The 22,958-nt window shown below is 37.5% G+C and overlaps 1 protein-coding gene across 3 annotated transcripts in view; it reads left to right on the top strand.

The window, feature by feature from the left end:
• cdh11 (cadherin 11, type 2, OB-cadherin (osteoblast)) overlaps positions 1–22,958 on the top strand; it is a 139,431-nt gene that overhangs the window by 80,786 nt on the left and 35,687 nt on the right. For all 3 annotated transcript variants that reach the window (XM_047351614.1, XM_047351612.1, XM_047351613.1), the window contains 4 exons: positions 4,887–5,288; positions 6,880–7,019; positions 8,166–8,460; positions 14,387–14,506. In XM_047351614.1, coding sequence (XP_047207570.1) covers positions 5,138–5,288; positions 6,880–7,019; positions 8,166–8,460; positions 14,387–14,506 — 706 coding nt within the window. In that variant the 5' untranslated portion in view covers positions 4,887–5,137. The remainder of the gene's footprint in view (positions 1–4,886; positions 5,289–6,879; positions 7,020–8,165; positions 8,461–14,386; positions 14,507–22,958) is intronic.

The following is a 22,958-nucleotide window of genomic DNA, read 5'->3' as shown; positions in this document are numbered from 1 at the left end:
CAGCAGCCATTACACACAAGCATTCAGGCACTCACACAAACACAGTTACATGCAGAGTAAAGCTCCGCTTTGCAGCAATTGGCTTTGTGTGTGTTAGGGCTACTAGCCTCTCATTAATACCTATTTTCAGAAAGCTTTGTGGTTTGCTCATTGTAATTGCCTCACCACACACACGCTAAAACCCACACACACACACCCATAAAAAGACACACTTCTATTAGTTCCTCTAATTGAAAGGCAATTAAGCCTCAGGTTTCGTGGTGTGAGCTAAATGGTGGGTGTCTGTTTTCAGCACCACTCTGTTTTTAAGCTTTTAACAGACCACAAAGAGCTGGCTTTCGAAATAAGATACCCAAAGTGAACTTTAATGTACTGACTTTCTGCCTTTTTGCCTTTCAGTCTTCTGCGTCCTTGCCGCGCATCTCCGCCTCACACTCTGTGGTCCTTAATTGTAACTTATTTTAATTTCACAAAAGTACAAAGAACATATAAAATGTCAAGTTTTTTTTTCCTCATCACCCCTTAAATGTTTAATATACACTGCCTGGCCAAAAAAAAGGTCACACATTCTAATATTTCGTTGGACCGCCTTTAGCTTTGATTACAGCACACATTCGCAGCTCTCTCTCACAAACACACCAGGATTCAAACACACTGGATGAAAGTAGTATAATCCCCACTAAAAAACTATAAAACCATTATAGGTCTCATAAAGTAGTAAGCAGGACATGAATGTTGAAACGAGATGTTATTAAGCATTATAAATAATTTAAAAGTTAATGCCACAATTGTCTTTTTTTTCCTATTTATTTAGTATTAGTGCTACTTAGTAGGAGAGTAATGATTATGTTTGTGAGACAGATATATCCAGAATCTAGGCCTTATGAGAAAGAAATTAGATTAAGACTCACTATACGGTTTTTTACTATTTTCACAAATATTGTAAAGCATTTACAAATTATTAACTGTCTGTAATCAGTTTAGAAAAATCGAGTTTAAGTTGACTGGTCCATATTTTGCGACTTTTATGCGTATCTGATTCGAAAACAGCAAAAATAATATGTATGTGTTGTATATTATTTTCATTTGAAAAGCATTTTTTGAAAAGGTTCATTTGTTTTGACTAATGCTGTTTTGCATTAGAATACAACAGCTAGAAGTATCAAGGCTGCCTACTAGGACTCCAAGGATTCTGAGGGAGATTTAATTAATTATTTGCGGTCTGAAAATGACTTAGCCTTTTTATCAAAAAATAAATAAATAAAAAACTCCAACTAAATGAGTAGAACATTTTACATTTAGTTTCAGTTCTAGACACTGCTATATGGATGTGCTCATTATTGGCAATGAGATAAAAAGATTTTAAAAAGTTACTGTTACGAAACTGCAACAAACATTTTCTGCTGTTTTATGTTCTTTCATTGAGATTCCAGGGGAAAGCCCCAGAGTTTTATTCCAGGGTATGCAGCAAAGACTAATAAAGTGCCCCCTGTTGCTGTGCACTGCTGGTCAGTTTTTTACCGGAGAGAGACAAATTCCCCTGTTTGTACATATTTCCGGTGCAAAATAGAATGGACAGGCAAGATATTGAAACTAATGAAAGGATTACCCATCACTCTTCAGTACGTAACACCATTTTAAACTACAGTTTGCAAGTTACATGCAGCATGTCTGTGAAGCAGTCCACTTAGGACTCTACCTGAGCGGATAACTTTAACTGGTGTTTAATTAGCTATCACACTTAGTAAAATAATATTTAGGGAGATATTATTTCCTAGATTGGAAGTAAACAATCTTTCTGGATAAATGATTCTTAATGGCCCTCACTTGGTGACGAGGAAGCCTATGGACTCCAAAAGATAAGATGGCAGCGAATCATGTGTTACCCCTAACTGGCACTAGTTGTTAGTGATTTCAGCTAACAAAGGAAAGCCTATAGCTTCCTTAAAGTCGAACATGTATTTTAAAATAGCAGAAATACAAGGATCAAAATGCATAAGCGTTGACGGCGCGTTATGGCCGATCTGTGTTTAAAAACCACCCTTCAAATAAAATTGTTTTAACTTTAAAAACACAACACAGAACGCATAATTAGCTGAGCAGCTAGTTTGCTAGCACTTAGACAGCTTAGTTTCTCAACACAAACAAAAGCAAACGTCATGAAATAAACATTATGACTCAATTAAATAGTCATAATTTGAGGAAAATACTGACTTTGTTAAAGAAGAGGTCTCAGAAATGCACGTATCAAGATTATGTTGATGTTACACAGTTAAAGAAGGCACAAAGTTTGAAAGCAATAAATATCAGAGCAGTAACCATGTTCTTGATTAAACCTCCATAATTTAATCCATTCTGTGAAACTGGCTATGCTGACAGAGCAAACGAGAAGAATATTATTTTAATTATTACCTAAACAGCAGAGACACTCAGTCATATGTAGAGTAGGGACTTTACTTTTCATTTTGAAAAACACACACTTTGTATCTTGGTGCTCTCAGATGTGCAGACAAGGTCATTCACAATAAGACACACATGAGGGCTTACTTTTGACTGGATGATATATGAGTCAGTGGGGAACATCGCACACATACAGTTTTTTTTAAACCCCAGTTCTTTGACCACTGTTTAAAGCTCTCTCAAACACACAGACATGCAGCTATGCTCTAATGTTAGCTAATGAATCACTGTACTTTACTTAAACACTTGACTCATGGATTCACAGCAATGCTTCAAACCAAAGGGAATTGCACATATGCTCACACACACAAGCTTGAACGTACTGTTCACTACTCTAATGTGACTCTTGAGTCATGTATGCAGACGGAGGAAACTGTCTGGCCAAAAGGCATGCTTGCCCTGGGGAGTCATTATCACTGGAGGTTTCTGTGTAGCCCCATTTTTCTCTGCTATACTCGTTGCTGCTCAGTCAAGCATTGAGCGTGCCAGAAAACCTATAGACATGTTCCGATTAGAGCAGCTGTCTGAAGAAGGGTCTGCTAAATAGTTTTTAGATATGGAATAATTATAAACACTGATATGTCTAGATAAGTGCTTAGCGTTCTGCCCTCATACTTTTCTCGGATATTCATGTTGTTTAATTCTGTGAACTTGTTTCTTTCAAGGTTTAAAGAGAAATACACAGATTTTTTGAGTTATGGTTTGTTGTAAAGATGCAATGTTACAACCAAGAAATAATCAGCACTAATTAACTTATTTCTTGGGGGAAGTTTATAGTTAGCTACAGAAGAAATCAATTTATTTTAAATGCATTTTGACTTACGTTAACATAAATTGCATATGAGTTCAGGGCTGAATCAGGAAGGGGGGGGGGGGGGGTTTAAACAGCAAGGATCTCAAGGTCAGGAATCGAACTCAGGACATCTGCACTGAGCTGCATTGAGCTGTATATGGGGCTCCTGCTATGCAAGGCCACGGCCAAATCTACAGTTTAATTATGTGTAGTTTTCTGTCGATGCAGTTTTATTACAATTACAAACTATTTTTGCATTTAATCGCAATTCTAAATACTGATGTTCTAAATTTCTGTCTTTTAAATCAATTAAAATGATAAAAGGTTTACTTTGCTGGTGGTTATTAGTTAAGATGGAGTGTTTGTCCAACATCTTTGCTTTATTCCTTTCATTAAATCCAGGTTGGTGCCAGATTAGCATGTCAATTTGCTGTAGCAGGGTCACAGAACTGGCTTCAAGGCCTGGATAAACAAGCGACAGGCAGCACGTACACACTTCCATCAATAGATATAGAGAGGGTATGACCACAAAGGGACAGATGATGATGAGTCAGTATTGGAGTAACTGTCAACTATTCATAGATGGCTGGCCATGTGGATAATGGTTAGCAATGACCCGTACAAAAACATTCTCATCAGCTTAGGATTCTAACACCACACACACACACACACACACACACACAAAACACTTTTGTGTTAACAGTTACTCATTTGGTCCAGGCAAAAAAGTGTTGAGAAAAAAAAATGAAAAAAACAAATACATACAAATATTTTAAAATAGTGGAAGCTTCTTCAGACCAGATCACAGGCAACTGGATTTCGCTTCACTTTGGCAAGAAATATCAAGGTGTTTTATATGAGGGCTCGTGGTGGGACATTTCTTCTGTACATTTGATTTTTTTTTTTATTGTGCTCATGTTGAAGTAAACAAATAATGCCAATAAACGTATAAATAACATGTCTAAAACTATGACATGTAAAGTTAATATTTCTGTATTTTTCTGTTGGTCTCATTCAGTGTGTGGGCATTTACCAACATGTCTCATAAAAGGTGCAGTTTCGACCACTCACTGAAATCCATCCAGGGTTTCTTACATGGGCAAGCAGATCTATGTTTCACAGCTCAGGACTGATAATGGACATGTTGGGTTTCATGGAGATCAGATTTTGTCTCAGTTCTGCTGATTCATTGGCTGCAGAGCCACAGATGCCTGGTCATCATTTAAAGCAAACAGTGTGCAGCTTAAGCGATAAAAGAGACATTCATGTAAACAGGCACTGTGGAGCGTACACTGCAATATTTGGTCGAATGTCTCCACTGTCATCTTTCTTTAGATGCGTTTGAAACAGCAGTAATTAAACCAGCAACACAGTGACCTGCTGTCAAATGAACTGTCTGCTCTACAACAAATCTGTCTCTATCTAATTCAATTAAAGCTAATGGGTTTATGGACAACACTGCCTGTATAATTAGCACAATGTTCTCATTAACACGACAACCGCTTAGAAAGCCATTTTCCCTCTATTGCCAATCTGTCTGTAATGTCAAGGTTTATATAACCAAAGATGTGTTTTTTTATTAAATATTAATTAATCTTCTTTTACGTCTGTTTTTCATGCTGTTCTCCTTTAGGCTCTTCAAAGACAGAAGAAGCAGCACAAGGGAGACGTAAAAAGTTGGGAGAAGACTGACAGTTAGGTTGCTCATCAGTGATGAGGATCTGCAGCAGCAAGCTCCATTGCAGCAAATGAACAAGGAACCTCTTAATCAACATTTCACTCGGAAAAAACAAATCAAGAGTTCACCTCAGTGGGAGCAGAGCTCCACTGAGAGGAAGCAGAAGTTGGAGAGAGTGAAGTACACAGTGCCTGTGGTTGGCCAAGATGGCAGCGCTGATAGCAAAGCGGCAGGGCTGTGGGCTGTTGAGGGCCCTCCTGGTGCTGCTGGGAATTTCAGTGCTCTTTAGTGTTGCATTAGGAACCAGAAAGGGGCATGCTTCTCTGGACCACAGAAGTCATAGACACAGAAATCCAGGTATAACAAAAGAAACTACAAATACATACTTGGTTCTTCACTTGGTTTTTGTCCTTGGATTGCTGAAACATTTTTTTGCAATGAAGTTAAAACTATGTTATGTTAATGTTCATAAATCCACCAGTCACAGAAACCTTTCCTTTTCAGGTAACTCTGCATATTACTTTAAATTCAAATCAAAAGATTTTCCTGATTGCTCTGTGTTAAGAATTTTGGAATTAGCAGGAATTTGCTAATTCTCTGAAAACTGTAAACAACCCTATCTTTAGTGAGCTCTGTCTTATAGTTTTAAATTTTGTCAAAATTGTTTTTAAATTTGTTTTGATTCAAGAGGTGGAAAGTGAGTCTCCAGCCAACACCCTACAACACGAATCAAAGACTCTTGTATTGGATGTAATCACCAGAGATGTTTGGTTTTATTGTGACATATGTACTGTTTTTGTATAGACCACATCTAATCATTTTATAACCAGATACATATTTAGCTTTTATCAGTGCCTTTTAAAGGGATAGATCATTTCAAGGTCTTACAATCTGCAGCATCACATTTGGAAACACCAATGCAACATAATTCCCCCAGTCAGATGTTGTTTGGGAAGTTTCAAGGAATGCCTCATCAGCCCAGGAACTGGTGCTCTCTATTAGTTAGAATAAAGTAATTATATATTTTGCTCTTCTCTTTGACTTCAAGCCATTATAAATGTATTGATCTCAGTCATTTGTGACCATTTCAATTGTAATTTATGGGTCATATACATTACAAATGATGGGGGAGTAATATTGCTCCCCGCTTACAGACTGAATGAGTGAAATTGCTCCTATATGTATGTAGTGCTAACTTGATTGTGAATCTAGTGTAGACAAAAAGCAAATGGAGGGAGCAAAACATTCTGCTATTTGTATTTGAGTATACTGATATTGTTTATTATTATAAAAAACATTAATTCCCATTTGCTTTTTTGTTTGTGAGTTGTTGGTAAAAGTATTAGATTTAAATGTTCTTGTAAATTTAACATTTTACTCTAAGCTTCTTCCAAAGGATATCTGATCTTTCTGTTGTAGGGTTATTTCATTATGGGTCCAGTGTGTTGTTCTGCTCCCCATCCCTTAAGTTAGATGCTGAAGCATGGATTCAGCTCAGTTTAAATACAACCAACTCCTCTTAGCCACAAAGCAGTTGCACTGCAACAAACAGGGGTTAAATGCCTCCCTAAGAACCTTCTGAAACACAAGTCATTGAAGTGTGAGTTCTTCATACAATCCACCCCCATTGGCTCGGTCTGGGATTTGTTTGAGTGACCCAGAATTCAAAAACAGACCTCTCTGCCCTCCAGGTTACAGCCTCTCGCCCACTTTTAAGTTTCATCTCTGAAAAAAAATAAGCAAGTCTCTGAAATCAACAATGCATTTTTTTAGGATAAGTTATTCATTCCACAAAAAGTAAACTTTACTTAGATTGTCCACTAAAATTATTACATCTTTTGTTTTTAGTAATATCATAAATGTGACATACATCTTCAGTCCTTAAATTAGCTTTGTGTACGTGTATTAGTTTAACTGGACGTTTTGTTTGCTTATTTTGATGTTATAGGTCACTTATCATTGCATAGGCACAGACAGAGGACAGGAAAGGAAGGCCAGGTACTACACCGGTCCAAACGAGGGTGGGTTTGGAATCAGTTCTTTGTCATTGAGGAATACACCGGACCTGACCCGGTTCTGGTGGGGAGGGTAAGTTTTATCATAGAACCCATGTAATATTTTAACCTCTCCTTGATATACACTAACGGGCATAAATCAGCAAGGATCCATTTGCAGTTAATGACAAAGCATCATATTTTGCTGCATTACAATCACAAACAATGTGATAGAACAAAGCAAAGTAATGCATAATTGTGAAGTGGAAGAAAAGCAATAATTGGGTTATCAATGTCTTAATCATAATTTTAATAAACCTGAAAATGTGGCGAGCAGCTGTTTTCAGTCCTACCAAGTCAGAATCACCCTTTGCTGCAAATACAGTTCCAAGCCTTTTTACTATGTTTCTAGAAGCTTTGCATATCCAAAGACTAAATACATTTCTGCCCTCTGTCTGCAAAATAGCCTGACTTCAGTCCAATTAATGTGGTGCTCATTTATATTTAGTCCCACTGAATCACTAATTTGTAGAACAATGTTTTGCTGTAATTAAAGTTCGGTGGAAAGCATCTATAAATTGCAGTTCTCAATGGACTTTGATTGAGCCTTTCTTTGATGCAAACTATTCCATTGTAGCTCTGGCTACACGTTTAGGGATGCTGTCCGGCTGGAAGGTTAACCTCCACCCAAGTCAAATCTTTTGCAGCATCTAACATGTTTTCTTCAGGATTGCCCCACATTATAACTCTATAAATCTTCCTATCAACCCTGACAGCTTCCCTGGCCTTACCAAAGGTAGGTGCTTATCTTGATGCTTACGGTGAGTCCGTGCCCTACAATACCAGTCATGGTGCAATCTTGCAAAGGTGACAGCTAACTCCTAACAAGATTTAAATCAAGTCCTCTCATTCATCAAGCAGCGAGAAAAAGCAAGGGGTCACGCTGACATTGATAAGGGGGCGACTGGCAGCTGTCATCGACAGCAACAGCATCACTTAGAGGTTGTAAACGAAAAAAGAACTTAATTGAATCGTTGAACAATCCTCATTTTTCATAGTAATATTCTTTATCTCTTCCTCTATTGACATTTGCTGTCTAGAACAGAACATTATCAGCCTATCTGTCTCACTCTGTCAACCCTTTGGTTTTTAGAGTTTGGAAATTTGAGCTTCGACCTTTACCTTGTTCTTTACACTTGTGCATTCAATCCTCCTGTCTGTTTGCTTCTCGTTTCTTCAGCTCCACTCAGATGTGGATAAAGGCGATGGTACCATCAAATATATCCTGTCCGGTGAAGGCGCAGGGACAATATTTGTCATCGATGACAAGACGGGCAATATTCATGCCACAAAAACCCTGGACCGCGAGGAGCAGGCCCAGTACACCCTGACAGCACAGGCTGTGGCCCGAGACACCAATGAGCCTCTGGAACCTCCATCAGAATTCATAGTGAAAGTTCAGGATATCAACGATAATCCACCAGAGTTCCTCCATGGACCATACTACGCTAGGGTGCCGGAGATGTCCAATGTTGGTGAGTGATACAAGCTGGTGTCAGAGAACTGAAAAATGCAAGATTTGGTGTAAAGAAACAGCAAACCTAAGGCAATATGGCTGCCCACTTAACAAAAAATCTGGTAATGATAATCATTATTTTTCTTAGTTGCACATTCCATGTCTCTTCCTGTGTTAGGACATGGATGTGTTTCTCTCTACAACATGCAGAAAGAAGTCAAACCTCCACCAGTTGCCTTCCCTTACTTTCCCTACATTTACCTGCTCATGCTCAGTCTCTTACCTCTAGTCGGTTATGCACAGTCTTCCGAATGGTGTGCTTTATTAATTTAACCTGCTACCTGCTCGTCAGAGCACCATTGACTCTGGTTTGTACTAGAAGTCTGAGGTATTTCGAGTTAAAGGGAGTGGTGAGAGTACAGTCCCTTGTGATGTTCCTATGTTGATGACCACCTTGTCAGACAAACAACCCTTCAGCCTCACAAGCTTTGGTCTGTTTGTCAGGTAGTCAAACTGTCCAGGCAGTTGTGGGGACATCCACGTTTCTTTTGTAATTTCTTGCAAAGTAAATCAGGCTGAATTGTACTAAATGCACTGGAGAAATCAAAGAACACAATCCTCATAGTTCTACCTACTTTGTCCAGTTGACAGTGGGTTAGGGGGGGAGGGGGGGGGGCATATATGCATGCATATATATATATATATAGATATATCAATATATAGCTATATATATATATATATATCAGTGGCGATTGCTCTAAGTCTGTAAGGGAAGCTCAGCTTCCCCTAAAATGTCAAAAAAATAAGTGATCAAATGTATACTGTTGTGTGTACGTCATTGACTAAATATGCGCTACAACACGCTCAACTTTTGTTCAGAATCAGCTTCTTATCACTGGTAAAGATGCGGCTTTCCTCTCACTCATTCCCGCAGCTTCACAGTGCTTTAAACTGGGCTTTGTCCCGCCCATCGGACGCTCAGCGTCTCTGGGGGTCTATGGGGCAATGGGCTGGCCTCGGTTGGCCCGGACGCTCAGCTTCTGCGTGATGATTGGATGATCTGTCTGAGCCTGAATCCTTTTTTGTTTGACAGCGAAATGAGTGAATCAGCGATCTTGAAATTGAGGTTTTCCTCCTTGAAAGACCAGTATCCGCCACTGGTAACAGTTATGGAGTTTCTGACATTTTAACTAAGGTTTAATTGTGTTATGTGCTCAGCGATACACACACACATACACACACACTGTGTTGTTGTAATTTAGCAAAATAAAATGAAACACAACTAGTTTCTCTCCCTTTGCTTTTAACTGGGGTATTTAGCAGCGAGCAGACAGACATTAAACGTAGCGGTGCTCGTTTTAAAGGCTGGCCTTTCACAAAAGCCTCGAGCTCCGAGGGGAGAGACGCAAAGCAAGAGCATTGAGACTCCATCATAGCAGAACAGTTCAGAAACTATTTGGAATGATGGGAAAATAACTTTATTTATAAACAGATTAAGTCGTGTTTTAGACTGCCTATTGGTAGCGGATCTGATCTTTGTGTGCTCGTGAATTATGCAGCCGTAACTTGTTCTGGATGACGGCTTCATAGCAGACAGCCGTTCTTCTCTCTTCCCGGTACTGTGTACCGGCACAGGATCTTTTAGTGGTACGCAGTATCAGACCGTACCAGCTCACTTTCACCCCTGGCTCCAACCCCATGCCCATAACCAAACTAAAGTCTCTCCAGAGACTTCATAATTTATAATGTGGGATGTTTAGGCAATATGTCTACTGTCCCAGAGGACTGATGGAAGGGTTTTTTAGTTACAGGAACAAGTCAGGATGTTTTATCCTGACTTGTTATCCACATAAAAGATTAAATAATACGTCACCTCGTCAGTAGTGGCATTGATTTCATCTCCATGAGGCTCACAGAGTGCAACCAAGTTTGTAGTCTCAAAACTGTGATGCAGAGATTCTACAGCTTCCAGTCTTTATAGTTATTTTTATGCACTGAGCAGCAGAGAAAGATAACATACATTCTGCTTTGTCATGAAGACGTCTTGCAAAGCAGATATATGCATCATTGGCATTTACATAAATGATTTTGGTTTCTTTATTTTTTAGAACAGACTCTGGGTGGCAACAACTATCTTCAGCTGGCTATGAGTCTTTTATATCACTGTGGAGGGGATTTGGCTCTTTCTTGTTGAATTAATTTTTTTAATTCAGCCACACCAGAGGTTTTGTAGAATGAATGGCCTGTTTGAGGTCCCTCTAGAGCATCTGAATTAGATTTAGACCAGACTTTCACTAGGCCACGTCAAAGCTTTCATTTTGTTGTTGTGTGTTTGAGCCACTCAGATATGGACTTGCTGGTGTAGCTGGATCATTGTCCCGCTACATAACCAATAGGCTCTTAAGGTTAAGTTCACAAACTGAATGACTGGTCAGAGAATCTGCTTCAGGATTTTTTTTTTTTTTTTTTGTAGAGAGCAGAATTCATACTTGTATCAGTTTCTCTTTGTCCTAAAATAGTTATTTTCGGTCAAGCAGTGTTTTTTTGTTTTTTCTTTTAAACTCTCCCATGGATGTTATTTTTGCAGTGCTTTGGAGGTTGTTTTTGTCCCCTCCTGGATGAGTCGCCAGTATGCTCTTGGAGTATTTGCTGTACGCCAGCCAATCCTGGCCACTGTTTGATATTTTCTGCATTTGTGAATAATGGCTCTGACATTTATTAACTGTAGTCCCTAATCTGTAAAAATCCTTACCAATAATGTCATTTATTTTGCCTTGTAGCTGTTCTTTAATTTCTTTACATCTTTTAGCCTAGTTCATCTTGTCAGGCAGGGGTTATTTAAATGTTGTTGTTTTTTATTCAGTGAGCATGCCTAGTAAAACTGAAGCTTGACTTTTGTTGGCATCATCGGCTTTCCTAAAACTGTAGTTGATCACAGTTAATTCACAATTTAACAAGGGAGCTGATTACTTTGTCACATAGGGCCAGGTTGGTTTGGAAAGCTTATTATTCTTAGTAATTGAAGTTATCATTTAAAAACTTGTTGTTTTTGCTCAGGTTTGCTTTGTGTGATATTAACATTTGTTTATTGATCTGTCACATTAAAATATAATAACAAATCAAGAACAGTTGTCTGTTTGAAAGAAATTACTTTTTCACAGTGCTGTGTTAATAAAACTATATTGCAATACAGAAAACTTTCTTCCTGTGCTATTCAGATAGTTTTATATAAGATGCTGTATAAAGTGCAGAATTGGACATTAACTTAGGAAGGCTTTAATAGTTTTTGGATGTTTTCAACAAATATGTACCAAACACTAATAATAAAATTTGTGATAAATTTCTACATTATTATCATGATATAATGATTTCATGTTGTTACGTTTACTCTACTGTCAAGTTGCACAGGGAATCATAAAAGTTCCACTTTTAAAGATTCTGTGGTTGTAATGGAGCAATGAGATATTTGGGTGCACCAACATTTTGTGGAAGAGGACCTAATTAAAAAAGTAAGATACACCAGTGCAGTGAGTTCAAAAAGTTGTGTCCTGTTAAAAAAAAAGCACAATGCTTTCCCTTTTGTTATTTATGTATGTCTTCACACCTGGACCAGTCAGCCCAGATTTATCTGCTTTCAATTACAGCAAACGACTCACATTAGAAAAAGTGGTCCTGACATTTCAACACCAGCAAGACTGTTTCAAGAGAACAGACTGGGATGTTTTGGAACATGAAGACCTCGAGCAGTACACAAGGGCTGTCTTGGAATACATCAGGTTCTGCTCAGACTTAGTTACAGTGAAAAAGCCACAATACCAGGCAGGTGTGGCAGGGGTCCAGCATTTCGCCAACTACAGACCCACTACCCTGCCAACTTGGAGGGGTGGTGCTTCATTGGGAGAAAAGCTGAACTCCTTCTTTGTTTGCTTTGAAGGGACATTCCCCAGAAACAGATACCCTGCATCCAGCAGCTGTTGGGGGCAGTGACATGCTTACAGTGGAGGAGGACCAAGCGAGACATGTTCTTAAAACAGTATCAAAAAAAAAAAAAAAAAACCATCAGTGGTTTAAATGACTATTGTCCAGTGGCACTTCTACCTACAAGTGGTTTGAAAAACTGATCCGGGCTCATATCATGTCTAGCCTCCCCCCCCTAGGTTTTACCTTCACCAGTTTGCTTACAGAGCTAACACATGTACAGAGGATGCTGTAGCTATGGCTCTTCTCATTTTGTAGATTCCATTAATACCACCCTCCCAAACAGACTGGTCATAAAACTGTCCCACCTGGGAATATCCTCGTCCATCTGCCACTGGATCAGGGACTTTCTGACAGATCGCCAGCAGAGGGTGAAAGTAGCCCCACCCTAATCATCAACCATCAGCCCAAACACCAGACTGCTCTCCTACTCACCCTACCAATAGCATTGTTAAATTAGCTGATGATACGACCGTAGTAGGGCTCATTTCTGGGGGAAATGATTCTGCTTACCAGGATGAAGTAGAACAACTGAAAACATGGTGTGTAGAAAAAAGCCTGGTCTTGGATTTTGCAAAAACTAAGGGGATAATAATAGACTTTATGAGGAAGAAAACTGGCATTCAGCCCATGTTTATTGGTGGTGAGCATGTGTAGAGGGTCTCCAACCTTCAATTTCAGGGTGTTCATATTGAAGATGACCTGACATGGAACATTAGTGCTGCAGCAACTGTCAAAAAAGCACAGCAGAGTCTTTATGTCTTGAGACTGCTCAGGAACAACCTCACGGACAAACTGCTGGTGTCCTTCTACCACAGATCCTAGAGAGCATTCTGAAATACTGGATTGTGTGTGTGGTTCTCCAGCTGCACAGGTGCAGAACAAAAGAAACTCCAAAGGACCTTCATTAGAGCCCACAAGATCATCCTTTGATCTAGAGAGCCCTCTGCCCTATCTAGAAAACCTGAACCCCTCCTCTCCTCTGGGATTCTGAGATCACGTCTTGGTCAACATCCATTCGAACTGCCTTCTGATAGGCGCTTCAAAACAATGAGAGAATGGACTCAACATCAGCTACTATGCTCGGGCCATAATGGAGCTCTACACATGGTCCAGTCTATTTAATACTACTGGATTTGTTTTAATAATAATTTAATTATATTAATAGTTTAGACTTTATTGCTCTCACAATGGAAATATGATCCTTTGCATTTAACCCATCCCTTAGGGAGCAGTGGGCTGCCATTGTGCTGGGATTCGAACCAGGGTACTTGTGGCCTCTCCAACTCTCTAACCACTAGTCCGCAATTCACAACTGTTGTTTTTTTACCTTACCTTATTACCTTAAACCATATGGAGTGCACCTTCAGTTTTGTTGTACTTTTACAATGACATTAATGGCATTCTATTCTATTCTATTCTATTTACTTTAGTAATCATACCAAGAAGATGTTAATTATTTCACACATTTTATTTCATTTGACCAGTATGCACAGCTTAATAGCATCATATTGAACTAGCAGAGATCTGCTGCAAGGGGATGCTGTTGTATAAAAGCAGCGCACACTTATCTTGATAATGTCTTATTTTGTAGGCATAAAAAATAAAATTTTGATTGAGCTCAACATCTATGCATTCTACTGAGTTTACAGTGGGTTCTAAAAGGTTTTCATGAACCCCTATGACTTCTGAACTATGGCCACCCTCATAATGTTTTTCTAAAAAAATAAAATCACTGACATGGTAGCTGGGATATTTCCAGCCGACAATGAAACAATAGTTGAGAGCCGCCTTGTCAACTCTGCTTAGCTGCATTGTATTAGAGTATTAGAGAAGTGTTTTTCAGTCCTATTCAGCTGGTATAGGCAGGCGAGTTGCCAAGCCTGCTTGTCAAGCTGTTCTTGAACCGAATCACTGAACAAGCCTCCTCCTGACTTGCCTGTCTCATCTGTGTGTCTGTCCTACAGGTACGTCAGTGATGCAGGTGACAGCTACAGATGCTGATGACCCCACCTATGGCAACAGTGCCAGACTGGTGTACAGCATTCTGCAAGGACAGCCGTACTTTTCTGTGGAACCTCAAACAGGTGAGACTGAAAGTCAAACTCAGCCCTGGCTCCTAAATCATCCACCAGTGTGGTCCTGCTGGATTTATTTGATGTTATGTAAAGCTGCAGTCAAACACCCATCCCTCTTAAAATTAATTACTACAAGTCAGTCAGTTGAAGTAGGGAAGTGGAAGCCTAGTTGGGCAGCAGACCCTCCTTGTGGTGGTTGAAGGATAAAGCAGTTTGCGGCCTTAAGCATACACCACTTTTAGTTGAGCCCAGACTTCACCAGCTTTGAGGTGTGTCCGAACTGAAGCATTTCAATACAGGCTCAGTAGAGATGGGAAGGAAGGGTTTGTTTTAAGTAGTTTAGCTCACAAACATTATTATTTATTAATGGATTTCCTTTCAAATACAGTTAAGATGAAATCTGAATCCAGCACTGACACAAGCTGCAGAAATAATTAACAAATTATGGACTAGCAGTGATAAATTATGGTATATGCTAAAATATCTACATAACTATGAAGTATTTCCTCTGCATGATTACAAAAAGCATATTTTTCTGTTCTTTTAATTCCTAAATCAAAAGGTCTTAAATCATTAAAAAAAAAGTTTAATTTATTGTTCATGAACTTTTCAGAAGAGTTTAAAGTAAGGCTCATTCTTTTTAATCAGTTATGTTTATAAAGGTGAGAGTTTTAATTTTAATTTCATTTTGGCTGTTAATAGAAAGTTATTTTCAGAGTGAGTGAAGCTTACAGTGGAGCTAATTTAGCAAGTCTTTGAAAAGCCACTGTAACATTAACAAGTACACATTCCAGCTTCCAAGCCTGTGACATGGTGTGCCTGTGTGTGTGTGTTGCGTAACACTTATGTGCATGTGTTTATGGATCTACCCTGCTACATTTCCATACATAGTTAAATGCAGATATTTGCATACACTGAATAAACAGACACATAACCATCTTCTTCTCACTGTCTGATATTACTTTAGACTAAACCTTTCCTCATTTGGGATTTCCAAAATTCCATGTGTTAACTAAATCCCAGACTAATGAGACCGGAAATTCTATTTTTTTTACCTTGTTCAAATTCTGAAATTTCTATACATTTTTGGTAGAATGCCTTTTAAGGTACATTTCTCAGTGAAGCATTTAGGGTATTCTTCAACCTGGTTCACACATTACTTTGCTGAGGTTTTGGCCCATTCCCTGTGAAAGAACTGGTGTAAGTGAGTCAGGTTTGTCTGCGTACTTCTGCACACACGTTTTCAGTTCTGATCACAATCTCTCTATGGGATGGCATTTTGAAAACATTGATTTTGTTGTGTTTATGCCACTTTATAATGTAAAACAAATAATGTGGCAGTATATGTATGGTCATTGTCCATCTGAAAGCTCAATTTGTGCCCAAACTTTAACTTCCTGGGTCATGTATTGAGCTGTTGCTGTTTAATATTTCCATATTCTTTTCTTTTGTATCATGATGCCATCTATTTTTTTAAATGTACCAGTCCTTCCTGCTGGAACACATCCACACAACATAATCCTCTCACGCCATACTTCACATTCGGGATGGTGTTTGCACCTTGCTAGCTTCACCCACAGAGGGCTATAAAGGCCAAACACAAACACAAGTTTAGTTTCATCAGACAACAGGACATGTCTTCAGAAAATAAGACATTCATCCCTGGGTTCATTTGCAAACCAATCTGACATTTTATGTTGCTTCTGGAGTAATGGCTTGTCCTTTCAGCTCATGCTGGTTCAGGCCTCGTTTCAATGTGGATATTGATACTCTCTGACAAACTTCAACCAGCTGCGGTCAATTTGTACATTTTGCACGAACTCACATTCATATCTGGGAAACACAATCTGTCTCCTTCCTAAACCTATGATGGCTGGACATTCCTATTATCTTTGTACAATTTTGTGTATAATTGTTTAAAGAGCTGAACATGGCATCTTCAGGCATCTGGAAGTTGTACCCAATGATGAACCAGACTTGTGGAGGTCCACATTTCCCTTCAATATAGAGACTGGTTTTATATTTCCCCAAGATGTCATGCAGTGTAATAATATGTTTGACATGTGCGTTAGAGTAAATCCACAGGATATGTACAAAGCCATGAGATTATCTTCTGGTATTTCCTAAATTATTCAATGGTATAGTTACCTTAGTGTATGTTAAACTTCTGAATTTGAAATGCTAAATATCCTGAAAAAGACTATCTGTCATTATCTCTAGCATTTAGCAAAAAGAAATCAAGGCATCTAATTTAAAATCAGACAATGAGAACTATTGTGTATGTGTGTTTTTATAGAGTGTACAGTAAAGACGTAAACATTTTTCTTACCCCTGGCAGATTTAGATTTAAAGTATTCTAATTCTACCAGCATGTTTCTTCTTACTGGAAATGATAATACAAGTTTGGAGAGGTTGAACCAGAGTCCTGGTTTGACTCAGATAGAGAACAAAAGACAGGATGATGAGGCTTCAAACCTCAGAGACTTGGAGCTCATCATCGAAGATTAATGATCAAAATGAAGAAACATGCAGAACGGAGGCCAGCAATTCTAAGAAGGGTTTGATTAATGTAATGTCAATAAATATTTTTCCATTTATTGTTGAGAAGGATTTCATTTTCAACATGTCATTTTGGCATGGAAATAATATTACTATACATCTAAATCTGTCTGTAGCGTAAATAATTTGGGACAAAATGCTCCTGTTGGGATTTAAACTGTACCTATAGAGTCATGATTCATGGTCACTATCTACCCCAAAATGCATGGCTTTGGACTGATGAAACCAAAATGTCTTGTAGCTGGAGGGAGAACATAGAAACTCCACACAGAGAAAGACTTCAGATGACAAAAATCATGTCTTAATACCATACAGAGCAACACACATACACTTTACTGATGTAATAGTTCCTTTTTCTACCATTTTTCATGTACAAAGCTGCAGAGTCACTGCTGCAGCGATCATGTAACCCTGCATTTTTTCACCAAAACTGGTAAAAAGAAGAAGCCAGAGATTCAAGAAGAAAAATAAGTCCCAGAGGACATTAAAGCCTGTTCCCAGCAGAGTATAGGCCTAATATTTGAGTTTGCATTAAAAGAAGAAATTGGTTATGAGGATAGAGGTTAGGGCAGACTCCGAGATCTGTTAGGTCAGAGAGAGAGAGTGAAAAAATAAACTGCAAGCTCGAAAAAATTGGTTTAGAGAGAGTAAGCTCATGGAAAAAGAGTGGTTTGGGCACAGAGAGTCTGAGAGATTTGAGCAGAGTAAATCTAGCTAATCAAACCAGTGTTGGGTATTTGACTGGCTCAAATCCATAGCTCACATTTCTAATTGGTTTGGAGATTATCAGCTTTTCATGCTGTCACACACATACGCACACATTTGTAGTAAATGACACCAGAGAGCCTTTCTGCAGTTGAACATGTGGAGAAAGAGAGAGAGAGACGGTGATCATTTAAATGAACAGAAAAGATTACTGAAGCTTAAAAAGTAGTGGATGGGAAATGCTGCATGAAAGTTCTTATTTATTTACCAGATGGGGAGGAAAGGGTTCTCTTTCAAATTAAAAATATATATTAAAATGCTTTAGCAGCAATTTCTTCATTTTTTTTCATCTTCTGAGTTTTTATGAGCATAAAACAATATGTGTGCACAAAAATTAGATGTTTGCAAAATATTGTGAAGACTTTTGTAATCTAGTAAAAATGTGTGAGTCTGTATAGAAGGTGATCTAAGTCTATATGATGATTAATTGGAAAGTAAAAACAAGCATGAAAGAATTTAAATAGAAATTGTTTTAACGGTGTTATTAAAATTATTTATCAGACATTCAGCATAAATGAAAATAGCATTTTTCTTTAGCTTATTTCCACTTTTGAAAATAATAATCTAATATTTGAGAAATCTAGTCATTTTAAAGAGTATCTGTCAGTTTTATTTTGAAAGTCCAAGTTCAAACATTTTGCTGTTCACCTTTGACCTAGAAACACTGATATCTGCACAATCTCTCACTCATTTCACAAATTATTTGTAACCCATTTTAGACAATTGTTTCTAATTTGCCCCAATTCTCTCTATATACCACTAATGTCTGTTGTTGCATACTATACACATACCAATGTATGTATTAAAGGGCTTAACTGCTTTCTAGCTGGTGGAGCTTTCCCTGTCCATTGATCTATTGTTTATGCCTCCAGTAGTGATTGGGCAGATGTCCAGTTCATCAAAAGGCAATGTGGAGACTAACATATTAAACAACCATGCCTTACACACTCACTCCTAATGCCGTTTTAGACCAATGAAACTAATATGCATGTGTTTGGACAGTGGGAAAATCCCGGGGCAGGCATGGATAGAACATAAAACTATATGCCTAACCCCTTAACTATGTCCAGTTATGCCTAATTTCCTGTATTTCTTTAAGAAATCACTTAATTTATATGTACTATATTCAAATTGACAATCTCTACTTAATTTGGAATCTGTTTGGCAGCAAACACAGAAATAATAATTTTTTAACATAAGATTTTAAATAGATTCAGGAAGTAACTGTTTATATTCAGAGCCGACCATCTGCCGATTCCCTTTTTTCATCTACCGTACTATTTTGTTTTTTGTTTTTATAAAGTGTGATAAAAAAATAATGTCTTTTGTTTCTCTTTAAACCTGTTCAGTTGTAGGCTGAAGTCAATTGAATGGCAGTAGGTTGTTTTTTTCCTCCATAATTTTATTAATCTGGTTTTAGAGACATTTCATGTGATTACAATGCTTTTGACCCGGTCAAAAGCATTGTAAACAGAGGGAAAACAATTGCTTCTCTGCTCAAAGTGTATTTAACAAAAAATTTAATATTTTACTCTTTTTTGCTCCACAAAAGCCATAAGGAGGGCAGTACATCACAAAGGAGATGACATTGATTAGGACTCACATAGAACTAATTACTGAGTAAATCTCAGAGCACAGCCACCCAAAATCTGTCAGTAGATCAATCATATTTGTTCCCTTTTTAATTGAAGCTCCATGCATTTTGTCCACTATCCGCATCAGCTCCAGCCAGGTGTAATCAGCTGTGCTGCGACGAACCCGACCAAATTTATTTTAACATGACTACACTCCCCGTATAAATATGTATTTTAAGATGTCAAGCTTGGTACACACTGGCGTACTTGATGTTTCAGCTGTGAGACCAGGTTCTAGCATACATATGAAAAGTATTTATGCTTTTTTTTTCTCATGGAAAAACATTGTATATACAGTACAACAAAGTCAATTAAAAAGACTGACAATTTTGAACAAATTTTTCACTGATGTTTATGATGATTATTTTTTGTTGTTTCTGTGCAACCAGAACAATTTTCTTTCCAGATATAAATCTTATTAAAAATAACATTAGACATAAATTGGTGATTATTTTTTATTCCATTTTATTTTATCAGGAAGCAACTGAGGAGGAAGAAAAAAGCATCAAGTTGGAATAAAAGTTTATAAAATGTGGAAAATTAAACTCAAAGCTTGATCCTTAAAGATTAATTTTGTGATTCCTCTTACAGCAAATTTTCTTTTCAGAATTAAAGTGTGCAACATCCAACATATCCTCCTTCTCCTGTGCTTAAAATAATATTCCTTTTAGACTACATAAAACTACAGTGATCTCCACAGTTTTATCTTACATCTTTTAGTAGTTTTTAGGCTGCTTTCTGGCTCTTCAGATTTTTTTGTTGCTTAAATTACTTTATTGCCCACAATAATGTAAATAATAATGTAAATTTACATGCAAAATTAATTATTAATGTTTATATGCATGCATTGATTATTTTTATTGCACGAATCTGTGGAGAGACTAAGAAGCCGTAAGCAGTAACATTGAACAGACCCCATTAACTGTAACAGCAGCCTCACTCATGAGCCCCTTTCCCACAGAAAGCCCCAGGATTTAAAGCCCAAGGATTTGTTTTACAAGGGTAAAAGGAATCCCGCGGAATTGTGTACTTTCTTTCTCCACAGATCAGAAAGGCTATGGACCATTTATTTAAATCAGCCTTATGACATATGGATTCTGAAGAAAACTACAATACACCTTCAGTCCAGCAGATGGCATTACTCCTTTACTCCATTTAAACAACTATTAGTAAGGATGGGTATCTTTTACATTTGAACCGATACAATACCGATGCCCGGTACCTGGGAATCGATACCGGTACTCATCGGTACCGGTTTTCAGTATTTTTGTGTGTTTATGTGGTAATACATTTTAATTGATTTAATAATAAAATGTCAAAACTTTTCAATTTAACATATTTATTTATCAATATTTAAACTATAATTAATACATCAAAACAACATCCAGTCGTTTGTATTGTAACATCTCAATTGTTTCAAACATTTCTTCTCCAATGTTGCTGGTTGCAGATGATGAGTCGCTAATGGATGCAGGTGTGCTAATGGTGCCAAATGAAGGAGTTAGCCGTATATTTGAGGCTGACAAGAAAAATATTGTGCTCAACCAGGTGCTTCCTAAAAGTACAGAATTCAGTACCCATCCCTAACTATTTGCTATAAAATTTGTTTTTGTTTCAACTGATAAATAATAGATAATGAGCAGTTTTAGAGTTTTACAGTTCATTAATTCCTTCCATTATTCCTTAAGTTGCACTGGATCCATAAGCAGGAAAAGTTAAAATCACTATTTTACATTTAATTTTTTACCATCCTGCATCTGGCCAGAGTTGTTGCTTTAGAGTAGTAGAGGATGGCAGGACATCACTGAGCTTCTGCTTCCAAACCTGGAACTGTGGTCTCTCCTCCTGCAGAGCTGTCTGCATAATTTATGAATAATTTAAAATATTACATAAATAAATATGAGTTCATACTCCACTAAGTTAAGTTAAATGAGAAGACAGTCGTATGTTCATGGAAAATTTAAAGTGCCCTGATCATCAGTACTGCTGTAAAAAATTTGTCTTACAGAATTTTGGTGAAACGGTTTATAATTAATGCCAAAAATAAATTATAGAGTCAGAGGTTTCCAGCGCAACATATAGAATTTTATATTCTGGTACTTGTTGTTATTCATCACATACCTACTAAACACTTTGTATTGACTGAGAATGGGCTAATTGTAAACTGCAGCTAATAACTTATTCACCCAGCTAGACATGAGGAAGTTTCACGAATGATCTTCATCAGGGTCATGATGAGGGACATTCACCTGAGCTCCAGTCAGAGTTAAATGGTCTGGCCATGATAGGCAACGGTAGGAGCCCTCTCTGTAAGCTTCTAGCTGGACTTCCATCATGATGTGAAAAATATCTGGTCCTTCAGTCACAATCAAAGCATTTAATCCTAAAGTAGCTAAACACAGTAAAAGGTCCTTCAGATCACCACATTGCACCTCCTCGCTGCAGCCAGTCCTATAGTCTAGTTCTACATGTAGACAGTGTTGGTCAATAAACCAGGAAATAAAACACATCTACTGGTCCCAATAAGACATAGAAGGAAGTGCAAAAGTAAGATTTTCTGAATAATACGTGTAATATTAAAAGCCACATTCTGCACTATATTAAAACTAAAACATTATTACTGTTATTAATATTAAAACTAAACTCATTAAATAAGAATGCAGTTTTACTCATGGTAATATATACATACTATGTTATGAATACCATAATAACTGTAATATTAATACTGATAATAGGACAAAAAATGAGAGCCCAGGTTGAGACTCTATGTTGTATTTTGAACTAAATTTTCTCGGCAAAAATGTTGAATTGTAAAACTGCACAATAATGGCTCACATGGTCAGTAGAGAACAACTGACTGTGTAAAATGTTTCATTTATTATTTTTGGTGGACCAAATGAAAATACTTTCTTCATAAGTGAAATGAACGGTTGGAAAGATGGCAGTGAAACAGAACCTGTTCATAAAAGATGGAAGAATTTTAATTAAATATTTGGAAATATCTCAGCATAATTCAAATAGATAAATAAAAGGGTTTTTAGGATCATATCATTTGACTGAGATGTAAGAAAATCAACTTTATACCATTTTCCTGTTTTGAAATGTAAGAAATCAAAACCATGGAGCCTCATGAGTGGAGCACACTGATGAGAGTAACATTTAAAAAGTCATTTATGTAGATGAGAACGGAAGCTCATTTACTTGACCTGCAGTAAACTTTCTCTGAGTTTAGGAATAACTTTTCTCAGACGGAATGAGCAGAAAGATTATGTTTTAACTAAATATTACAAAATGTGTCATTATCTGCTTCAGCAAAATGTTTATTTTATCAGTCTGGAACTCTGTTTGTCTTCATCCTTCACTTCAAGTACTGGCAAAAAATATAAACCAAGTGAAATTAATGTAAACCTTCTTTGTTTAATTTGAGCTGGTACAACATGCCCAATGTTATTTTCACTTTAAATTATGTTTAAAATCAAACTATTTGGGGTCTGGGCTAAAGC

The sequence above is a fragment of the Girardinichthys multiradiatus genome, chromosome 22 (assembly GCF_021462225.1).
Source record: "Girardinichthys multiradiatus isolate DD_20200921_A chromosome 22, DD_fGirMul_XY1, whole genome shotgun sequence".
Classification (NCBI taxonomy): domain Eukaryota; kingdom Metazoa; phylum Chordata; class Actinopteri; order Cyprinodontiformes; family Goodeidae; genus Girardinichthys; species Girardinichthys multiradiatus.
This window is presented reverse-complemented; position numbering and strand designations above follow the sequence as displayed.